Below are 11,816 nucleotides of genomic sequence, written 5' to 3'. Positions count from 1 at the left end.
GGCCTGGACCTGGGGCCGGAGCTGGGACTGGGCCAGGGCCCGGTGGGGAGCGCACGCCCCGCAAGAAGGAACCGCTGAGGGCTTCGCCACCCGGGGGTCTGGCGGAACCGACCGGCCCTGCTGGAGCACCTCAGCCCGGCCCCGCTGGAGCGCCGGGACCTGCCGGGGCGCCCATGGAGACGGGAATCTCTGAGACCCCGGAGGGCCGCCGGACCAGCCGGCGCAAACGAGCCAAGGTGAGTGAGGCCGCCGGCCCTCTTGAATACCTTAATCTTCTCCGCCAATGGAGATCTTTGCAGGAAAATCTCCCTCAAAGAGGAGATCCCAAGGAGACCCCTACCCCTTCCCCGATTCGAAGATCTTTGGAAATTTACACACCGATCCTCCCCAAGGAGACCCTTCACTCTGGCAGTGAGATCGAAGAAGACCCCCCCCCCCCCCCCGGGAGAACTCTTACCTCCCAAATCACCCCCCACCCGGACTCCTTATGGAGATCCTGGGAGATCCCCTTCCACCGACCCTTTCCAAGAATGCTGCACCCACACCTATCATCCCCAAGGAGACCACTCACTCCCATTCCACGGTGGAAACACTTCTACCCGTGAGTGGAGATTCCCCGGTGGATGACCTCCCTGGCCAGTGAGATTGCCCATACCAGTGCCCCAGCGGCCCCCCCCCCCCCGCCCTACACACTTCCTTTCCCTTGGAGATCTTCCCACCCAAGCCTAATGAACTAAGATGACCTCCCCCCAACTCATATCATTCCTATCCCACCATAAAGGCCCTAAATTGATAAACCTCCTGCAGAGAGGCTGAAGGTAACTCTTCAGACCATGCCACTTCTAATCCAGCATGCAGACCCAAGGTGATGCCCCAGGACCTCATGCCGCCACCACCACCCCATTCCAGCTTGGAAATCTTGTCTCTAAAATGAATGAGCCAAAAAGTATTTAAAAACATATATGTACGGCATTGGGGATATAAACAGATGAGGTGCTTAGATTTTTTTAAATCCTTTCCTTTTGTCTTAGAACCAATACTGTGTATTGGTTCCAAGGCAGAAGAGAAGTGAGAGTTAGGCAATAAGGGTTAAGTAACTTGTCCAGGGTCACATGACTAGGAAGTGTCTGAGGTCGAATTTGAACCCAGTACTTCTGGTCTCTAGGCCTAGCTCTCTATCCACTGAGCCACTGAGGTGCTTAAATTTTAATGGAGAGGTAAAGGTGTTTGAATAAAATGTGTGTGGATAGAGAATAAATGTAAAGTCATTAAATATAAGGTATTTTGGGAGAGAGAATAATAGCATTTGTTAGCCAAAAAAAAGTTGATGCTTGGGCTGTGTCTAAGAAGGAAGAATGAAATTGTGTGGAGGAGGTGAGGAGTGGCTGCATTCCAGCTGTGGAAGATGGCCAGTGAAAAGGTGTACAAAGCCAAATGAAGACAGGATGTGTCCAGTAATGTAGAGACTAAAAAGAGATTGAAACAAGATTGTAAAATTAAATAAGAATTTTAATTTTATCCTAGAGACTGAAGGGAATTACTGAAGATAACTGAGTAGTATTTGGCCAGATCTGTACTTAATTAAGCACTTGGGGGAGAAAAGCTTGAGTCAGGAAAGAAGTCCTTTGCAGTAATCTAGAGGAAATGTGATAGAGGACTGAACTAAGGTGGTAGTCTGTTGGAGTAGAGAAGCGGAATCTTAAGTGGGGGAGAGGTGGATGTAGAAATGATATGATTTGGCCATTGAGTAGACATGTAGGGAGAGTGAGGGGTTGGTGGGGAAAGATCATTCTGTTTTGCACATACTGAGTTTGGAATGTCTCATGAACATCCAGTTTGAAATATCCAGTAGGGAAATTGGTGATGTGAGTTGGAAGCTCAGAGAAGAGACAAGGGTAGGATTTAGGGATCTGTGAGTTACCCAAGGTATAAATAATTAAAGGCGTGGTAGCAGATGAGACCACAAAGAGAGCAAGGTTAGGGAGAGAAGATACGAAAATACCAACAGTTACAAGGCATGATATGAATGATGAACCAGTAAAGGAGATAGACAAATAGAAGACTAATGTGTTAGACAACTTTGATAAGCAGAAAAACCAATAGACAGTAGGTCATGAGAGGCCAGAGAGGAAAGAGAATACAGAAGAAAGAGTAGTCAACCGGGTCAAATATAACAGAGGTGAAGGATGGGGACTGAAAAAAGATCATCAGATCTGTCAATTAAAAAATTGTTGGTAACTTTGGATAAAGCAATTCTAGTTGAGTGATGAGACTGGCAATCAGATTTCAGAGTTGAGAAGTAAGAGGAAAAGAAGAGGAGGCAGCTGAGTGTGGTTGGCTTTTTCTTAGGAGTTTGGCTGAGATAAGAGAGCTATAGGCTTGCCGAGAGGGTGTTGGGATCTAGCTGTTGTAGTTTTAATTTTTTCTTCCTCCAACATTCACCCTCCCTCATTGGGGAAAAAAGAAAAATGAAATCCTTAAAACAAATGTACACAGTCAAGTGCTATACATTCCCACTAGTCAAAAATAGGTATCATGCATTTCGAGGACAATATTCTTCCTAAGGAGGTGGGTAGCTTTATCTTTGATCCTCTTGATCATTGCATTGATCAAAATGAGCAGGTCTTTCAAAATTGCCTTTATTCTATAAATCATTCTAGTTCTGCTCACTTCATACAATACTAATTTGGTTTCTCTGAAACTACCCTTTTAGTCATTTCTTCTCTCTTTTTTTTTTAAGTCCATACATTCTGTCTTAGAATCTGTACTAAGTCTTGTTCCAAGTCTGCAATCCTCTGGGATTTAGTCTTTCACAATCTGGTTATCTTGCTGTCCCTGCAATAGGATGCTCCATCTTCTGGCTCCCTGCCTTTGTCCTTGCTGTCCACCATGCTTGAAATAGTGTTCCTGCTCAGCTGTTCTTCCTAGATAGTTCCCTGGCTTCCTTTCCAGATCTGTGATACCTTCCATCTACTCTGTATTTACATATCTTGTATGTACATAGTTATTTACTTAGGGGCACTTAGGACCTTAGATTTTTGAGGACAGGAACATTGTTTTTCCTTTTCTTTGTATCCCCATTACTTAACACAGTGCCTGGCTATTACTAAGTGATTAATCCATTCTTGTTGGTTGATTTGTAGCCCAGAACCAGCTAGAACTTTATGCATAGTAATAGTTGTTGGTAAATTCTTCTCAAATGAAAGATTTTTTTTTCCTTTTTAGTAGGCCCTATCTTCAAACTATTGAACTTGGGAACTCCCAAATTTGGATTGCTCCTACTCAGAAATTCTCCCTTCTTTAGTTAAAAGTCCTGATTCCAGAATTGGACTGCTAAGGGAATTCAGAATTCTTTCTTCCCCTCCATTAAGGATTTTGGGTTTCTCAAACATTGTCCATGAACTGCCTTTTGAGTGAAGGGTGATTACATGTGTTTATTCCATTTGCCATCAATTGTGAAACTAGCTTTTATGCTCTGCTTGGTTTTGACTCCACTATTATCTTACTGGCTCACTTTTCAGCTTTTTATTGTATATTGCCTTTCCCTATTAGATTGTAAGCTTCTTGAGGGCACAAATGGTTTTTTAATTTTTAATTTGTATCCCCTGTACTTAGCAGAGTGCCTGGTACATAATTATAGACCTTCTTTTATAGCTTAATAAATGTTTATCATATATTGTACCATGAAGAGGCACAAGACACTTACCCACACCACAATCCCTGGGGTAGTCTGATTCTTATGAAGAGGACACTTAAGGGGAATGAGAGTGACTTGATGTCTGAGAAAGGTAAAAGGGGTTTTCTTTTTTTTTTTTAATTTTATTTTTTATACCCTTAACTTCTGTGTATTGGCTCCTAGGTGGAAGAGTGGTAAGGGTGGGCAGTGGGGGTCAAGTGACTTGCCCAGGGTCACACAGCTGGGAAGTGTCTGAGGCCGGATGTGAAACCAGGACCTCCAGTCTCTAGGCCTGACTCTCAATCCACTGAGCTACCCAGCTGCCCCCTAAAAGGGGTTTTCTATGAGACTTGCTATATCCTTACTTAGAAGGACCCCCCAACCCCTTTTTTTCCAGTTACATATAGAAACAATTTTTTACAATTGTTTTCTGATGTTATGCGATTCTGACACCCTCCCCAAGGTCTCTTATAGGTTATACCAGTGCTTTCATGTAATACATATTCCATATTTCCCATGTTCTGATACATCATACATACATTTTAAGAACTCATGAAGGAAATAAAGCAAAAGATGGAGTGCTTTGATCTGCAGTCACATTCCAACAGTTCTTTCTTTGACTAGCACTTTTTATCATGAGTCCCTTGGGAGTTATCTTGGGACCTAGTTCTGCTAATAAGAGTTTAGTACTTCACAGTTGATCATCATACTATGTTTCTGTTACTTGTATATACTGTTCTCTTGCTTCTGTTTAGGGCACTTTGTATCAGTTAATATGTCTTTCCAGGTTTTTCTTAACTTATCCTTTTGTCATTTCTAATGGCACAATAGTATTTTGTTACAACAATATATCACTTGTTCAGCCATTCCCCAACTGGTGGGCAGTCCCCACCTCAGTTTCCAATTCTTTGCCACTACAGAGAGAGTTGGAAAAAATTTTTTGTGCAAGTAGATCCTTTTCCCCTATCTCTGATCTCTATTGGTACTGCTTGGTCAAAGGGTATACATAGTTTAATGGCCTTTGGGTGTGGTTCCAGATTGCTCTCCCTGAATGGTTGTATGAGTTAGTTCACAGTTGCACCAACAATATATTGTCCCAGTTTTCTGGGACATCAACTCCAACATTTATCATTTTCCTTTTTTTTTTTTTTTTTTTTTTAAACCCTTACCTTCCGTCTTGGAGTCAATACTGTGTATTGGCTCCAAGGCAGAAGAGTGGTAAGGGTAGGCAATGGGGGTCAAGTGACTTGCCCGGGGTCATACAGCTGGGAAGTGTCTGAGGCCAGATTTGAACCTAGGACCTCCCGTCTCTAGGCCTGGCTCTCAATCCACTGAGCTACCCAGCTGCCCCCTTCATTTTCCTTTTTTATCATATTAGCTAGTCTGATAGGTGTGAAATGGTATCTCAAGAGTTATTTTAATTTGTATTTCTCTATTTGATAGTGATTTTGAGCGTTTTTTCATATGACAGTCGTTTTAATTTCTTCCTCTAAAAACTGTCTGTTCATGTCCTTTGACCATTTATCAATTGGGGAATGCTTTGTATTCTTATAAGTTTGACTTAGTTCTCTATATATTTGAGAAATAAGGCCTTTCTCAGAGCATCTAGCTGAAATTCCCCCGACTCCCCCCCCCATTTGTTGTTTCCCTTCTAATTTTGGTCACATTCATTTTTTTTGCGCAAAACCTTTTTAATTTGTTGTTATCAAAATGGCCTGTTTCATTTTACATTATGTTCTCTACATCTTAAAAAATTTTTTTTAAAATATTTTTCCATGTTTACATGATTCATTTTCTTTCCCTCCCCTTTTTCCTCCCCCCCCCCAAAGCTGACAAGCAATTCCACTGGGTTGAACAAATGTTATCACTTGATACCTAGTTCCATATTAATCATTTTTGCTGTAGAGTGATTTTTTATTATATATATATATATACTTTTTAAACCCTTACCTTCTATCTTGAAATCAATACTGTGTATTGGTTCCAAGGCAAAAGAGTGGTAAGGGCTAGGCAATGGGGGTTAAGTGACTTGCCCAGGGTCACACATCTAGGAAGTGTCTGAGGCCAGATTGGAACCTAGGACCTCCCATCTCTAGACCGGGCTTTCAATCCACTGAGCTACCCAGCTGCCCCTTATAGAGTGATTTTTTTAAAAGCCTAAACCCTAAATCACATACCCATATATACATGTGATAAGTGATGTCATGTTTTGCTTTTTCATTTCTGCTCCCATAATACTTTCTCTCAATGTGGATAGCATTCTTTTTTTTTTTTTTTTTTTTTTTTTAAACCCTTGTACTTCGGTGTATTGTCTCATAGGTGGAAGATTGGTAAGGGTGGGCAATGGGGGGTCAAGTGACTTGCCCAGGGTCACACAGCTGGGAAGTGGCTGAGGCCGGGTTTGAACCTAGGACCTCCTGTCTCTAGGTCTGACTCTCACTCCACTGAGCTACCCAGCTGCCCTGGATAGCATTCTTTTACAAATAAGTCCTTTAGGAGTGTCCTGGCTTGTTGCATTGCTACTAGTAGCAATGTTTTCTACATCTTGTTTGGCCATAAATTCTTCACTTATACATAAGTCTAACAGGTAAACTTCTCTGTTTTCCCCTAATTTGTTTATGGTATCACCCTTTATCTTTAGATCAAATTTCTAGATAAATTTTAACTTTATCTTCATGTATGGTGTGAGATAGCCTATCCTCTAGTTTCTGCCATATTGTTTTCCAATTTTCCCAGCAGTTTTTGTCAAATGAGTTCTTCCTCCAATCATTTAGATCATTAGATTTATTGAACACTAGGTTACTCTGATCATTAACTACTGTGTGTTGATTTCCTAACCTATCTATTGATCAACTACTGATTTCTTAGCTAATACCAAATTGTTCTCTTGATTACTGCTTTTATAGTACAGTTTCAAATCTGCTCTGCCTCTCCAAACTTATTGGCACAATGGAAGGAGCTTGACTGTAGAGTCTAGAGAGCTGGGCCTGTCTCCTGCTGAACTTGTGTAGAATGGATATATTATACTACCTCTCTCAAAGAGGATTTGTGAAAGCTAAATGTAATATAATTGCAAAATATTACTAATGCTTCTACCATCAACAAAGTATTTGCACTATGAGGAAATACCAAAAAAAAAAAGTAACATCTGCCCTAGAAGAATTGCTTTCCAATTACAAAACATAATTGATCATATGATTTTTTGGTTACAATCCCATGTGAAATAGTAAGAATATTCCTTGTGTTGTGTGATGAGAGAGTTCAAAAAGATTGCAACTATCCTGGGATTACATAACATTAGATTTCAACAGAAGAGACCTACTGTAATAATTAACTAACTTTGTGATCTTGGGCAAGTCACTAAACCTTGGATACCTTATTTGTAAAATAAGGCTAATAATGGCGCTACTTTCTTTGTAAGGCCATCTGGAGAAAGCACTTTGCATTTCTTAAAGTACTAGAGCAGCTTCTATTATCTAAGAATACTTATTGGAGAATTTGGAGATATGGGTGCTAGTGCTGATGGAGTCATAAACTAGCTTTATGATCTTATGTAAATTACTTCTCTTTGGGTCTTAATTTCTTTATCTGTAAAATGAAGGTATACTAAAGAGTTTTTTAAGTTTATTTGCATTTATTTGATTTTTATACAGATTAAACACACAAGAGGTAGAAAACACTTGAGTGTCATTTCAAACCTGGTGATGATATATAACTAGAAATAGTGTACTTGCCCTCAGTAGGGCAACTAGGTAGTTCATTGGATAGAGTGGCAGGCTTAGAGATTCATCTTCCTGAGTTCAAATCTAGCCTCAGATGATAGTTGGGTGACCCTGAGCAAGTCACTTAACTGTTTGCTTCATTTTCCTTATCTATAAAAACAGCTGGGGAAGGAACTAATAAACCACTCTCTTTTCCAAGAAAATCCCAAATGAGGTTACACAGAATTGGACAATAGAAAAAAAGGACTGAACAACATCTTTCCCTCAGGAAGTTATAATTTACATAGAAAAATGCAGCACACATTAGAGAATAATAAAACATGGTTGTATCACGAACTTTTCTGTAGTGCTTAGCCTGTGTGAAAAGTACTATTTTTTTAGGTCCTGGTTTAAGAGGCATGTGAGAAGTGGTCACTTTCTCAAAGAAAACAAAATTGTATATGCATATGTGTGTTTGCTGATATATATATATATATATATATATATATATATATATGGGGTAGGGAAGGGACATGTGTTTATATAGAAGAAAGGAACAATAACAAGTTAACATAAGTGGAAAATAAATATATGACCAGCGGTATGTGTTTAATAAGTGAGTCATCTATTTTGGCTATTTCCCTACTTACTTGCTTCATTTGCTGAGCTGTTATAAGGATTAAATAATATAAAAGTGCTTCCTAAGTCACTCTGTAAAGCTCTTTCATGACTGGCTAGAGCAAAGGATTCGTATAAGGCAGTGATGACAAACCAATGTTCTCTGTGGGCACATGACTGTTGTGTGCTACCCCTCCTACCCCCCACCCCCCCCCTTACTAGAAAGGCAGAGGGACTTGGGCAGAGCTGCTCTCCTTCCTCCTCTCCACCATGCCTGAGGTGGGAGGCTCACAGGTGGTAAAGCTGGAGGGAAGCAGAATGCTCCAGCACTCCCCTCCCCTTTTCTACACACATCTCTCATCACCTGCCCCTCTGCTCAGCAGCCCAATGGGAGCACTTCCTTCCTCCCCTGTCTGGGGTAAGGGGTGGGTGGGCATGGCATTCAGTCTTTGGGTGGGGGGGGTCAGCATGGCATTCGGTCTGGGAGGGTGAGGTGGGTCTTGGCATTCCATTTCTAAAAGGTTTGCCATCACTGGTATAAGAGAATAGGAAGAGATTGGAAAGGTGGGTAGGGGCCAGATTGCAGGAAATAATGTACTATTATTATATAATATATATTATCCTCATATTACATAGATATTAATATATAATATATACTATAGAAGAAAATAATGAACTATACGGTACAGTCAGGCTTTAAGTATTATAGGAATGCAGAGTCAGAAAGGTTATGATAAGAGAAGAAGCTACAGTGGAACAAATGAATTTGAAGCACTTTCCAGTCACACATAGTGTCCTGAGAAATCTTTCTACAGTTTATGTCAGTTGATTTGGTATTTCAAAGTCTTTGTGGTGCATTTAATTTAGATTATTTACCATAAGACTGATTGAGTTCATTCCCAAATCAAGTCAGCTCAGTTCCAGCTCTGTAGGTCAAAACCAAATGTATTAATACCTCCTGGGATTGATGGTCCCTTATGGTTGGAGATACAAAATGGCAGGATAGGATATGAAGCAACCAGTGTGTCATTCTCCCATAGCATCTAAGATGGAGCCTTGCCCATAGCAGACAAAGTAGATATGATCTGTTGAATAAATGAATGAATTATAAAAATGTTAGGCTGCATGATGTATTTCTATTAGGGAACATGTACTAAGGTTCCTTTTCCAAATAGATCATTCCTTAATAGAAACCTGTTTTCTATTTTACTGCATTTTAAAAAATTGAATACAAAAAATAAAGTCTATTTTATAGGTGGTTGTGACTACTATGGCTACTTCCTATTAATTAAGGTGCTGTTTTACCTTGCTTTCTCTGATGTGTCCTACATATAGGTAGAGTACAGAGAAATGGATGAGAGCTTGGCCAACCTCTCTGAAGATGAGTATTATTCTGAAGAGGAAAGAAATGCCAAAGCAGAAAAGGAGAAGAAGCTTCCTCCTCCTCCTCCTCAAGCCCCTCCAGAGGAGGAGAATGAAAGTGAACCTGAAGAGCCTTCTGGTAAGTTAAACAACTTTAGTCTGTGCCTGGTCTTAGAGATGTGGAACTATTGGAATTGATCGACACCTTTGACTTTGTCTAGGTGCCCAATTTGGTTTCTGACTTAGAATGCTAGGGTTCTTGTCTTTATGGCTCTTTGTACATAAAGCAGTGGTATTGGTATCTGTGTTTGCATTTCCAGGAATAAAGTGAAGGGGGGGGAATGGGTAGGCTAGTGGGAGAACAAAAAGTTTAAAAATGGTAGAAAAAATAAAGAGCTTGAAGGGAATGAAACTACAATGAAAATAAACAGCAATATAAGGACAGATTCTAAGTTTGGAAGATTGTATTGGGATCAGGGCCTTATAAATGTCCTAAAGTTATAGAGTAAGTAAGGTTACAGCTATTACTGATTTTTATCTTATTTTTTTACAGGTGGAGGTGGTGCCTAAAGAGAGTACTAAGGAATATTTACCTAATTTCACATACAGTTAAGCACCCCTCTTGACCTGTCTGCTAGAGTCATGCAGGCCAATATGCTGTTGCCTGGACTAGTCTGATAATTGTTTTATTGTAGGCCTGGGAGTAGAGGAAGAAACAGGGGAGGGTAGAAGATAAAAACATTTTGTTTGATGTTTTTAAAAGGTACAGGCCCCCCATCCCACCCCCAGCCAACTTTGACGGACAAAATATTTGCTGGCTGGGCTGATACAGAATAAGTTTAGGAAAGGGTAGTGGTTCTAAAATTGTTCTAGTTAAACTGTACCTGCCTAGACATTTTATGGTCTACCCTTGGGAAGAATAGGGTGATTGGCATTCAGTGGATTATATCTCAAAAGGCATTCCTTCTATTCAGGTCAAGACTAGAATCCATTACATTCATGACCTTTAATATCTCAGTATTTAAGTCTTGTATTGGCTAGGTAATCTTGGTCACATATGAAGTACAGGAGAATATGAGGGAATCCTGACCCTCTCACAATTCTACTGAACCCTGGCAACTATAGAAAATTTTGAGTTAAGTCCTGATAGCATGAAGTTATGGATTCCTTTAGCTTAAGAAGACCTCTGGAAAGGTTAAAGAAAATCTTTTTCAAATTTGTAGACTTTCTGCACCCTAAAGGTATCTTGATAATTAATAGTGACCCTCTGAATTTTTATTCCAAAGTGTTTCTCCCTTTCTTGAATAATTTCTTTTTATTCACAGTAGCCCCAGGCCCAGCATACCACTGATTTATAGTTTCTCTTTCATTGCAGATTAGCTTTTTCATTTCTCATTCCCAGCCTTTTCTGGCTAGGGGAGGAAAATGTAAGCCTTCAGATTTCTAGGATAATCAAATATTTCTTTTGATCATTCTGTCTCATAGAGGCAGATCACATCCAGGGATTCTTAGTTTTTTAAATTGCAGCTTCATTTCTTTTTAGGTTTTTCTCCTCTACTAAGTAAAAAGAGTTCTCTATGTTTTCTCATAGTTCAGATATTATCCTTGATTCCTCATTTGAGAGTTACAATCTAGTAATATCTTAGACTGACTTTTAGCACTTAAATAGCATGTCACTTACCAAACTCCTAAACTAAAAAAATTATTTTTTTCTCTGATTTCCCTGATAATAATAAAAAAAAGATTATAAAACAGGAATATTATCAGAGATAGGATACTCAGACTCACAAAAGAATGTTAGAATTTATTTTCAAGTTCATTTTTATTTTGTTTTATTTGATATTAATTTTAATTTTTATTCTTAGACTTTATTTTTCCACAATATTTAATTATTATTATTTTTTAAAGAATGTTTTCCCATGGTTTTCATGGTCTCTCTCTCCCCTTTTCCCTTCCCCCTCCTGGAGCTGACAAGCAGTTCCACTGGTTCATACATGTCTTATTATCAAGTTTATTTTTAGCTAAAAAAAGTATTAGCATTCTACAGGGGTATTGGCTTCTGAGAAAATTAATTATTCTTATACTCTTTTAAAAAATAACTCTTGGTGACTGTAGGCCTTTTAATTAACCAGTAGCATGCAAAGGAGACAGGATTTGGAGTTCAGAGAACTGGATTTAAGTCTTAACTGTCACTTGCTTGTAATGTGACCATAAGCCTAATCATTTTACTTTTATGGTCCTCAGTTTCCTTAACTATAAGGAAATGACTATTCGTTTGTCAAGGAGCACTGTTTTTTTTTTTTTGACATTAAATCAAATTGTTTAATTATTTTAGAGAATAAACAACTAAGATGTTTCTTTTTAAAAAACATGACTTTACAGCTCCAGAAGTGGGGAGAGAAGAGGAATGGGAAAAATCATGAATCATGTAACCATGGAAAAATATTCTAAATTAATTA

General features: G+C 39.3%; 1 protein-coding gene across 1 annotated transcript; it reads left to right on the top strand.

The window, feature by feature from the left end:
* Positions 1-65: 65 nt before the first annotated feature.
* LOC123254850 (lysine-specific histone demethylase 1A-like) lies at positions 66-9,916 on the top strand (the record flags this gene model as incomplete). The annotated part of the gene is made up of 2 exons (XM_044683762.1): positions 66-236; positions 9,331-9,916. Coding segments are annotated over 2 exons (396 nt in total), but the record flags the coding sequence as incomplete, so codon positions are not given.
* Positions 9,917-11,816: the final 1,900 nt, after the last annotated feature.

The sequence above is a fragment of the Gracilinanus agilis genome, unplaced genomic scaffold (assembly GCF_016433145.1).
Source record: "Gracilinanus agilis isolate LMUSP501 unplaced genomic scaffold, AgileGrace unplaced_scaffold34057, whole genome shotgun sequence".
Taxonomy (NCBI): domain Eukaryota; kingdom Metazoa; phylum Chordata; class Mammalia; order Didelphimorphia; family Didelphidae; genus Gracilinanus; species Gracilinanus agilis.
Note: the sequence above shows the minus strand (reverse complement) of the source record. Positions and strands in the feature narration are given on the sequence as shown.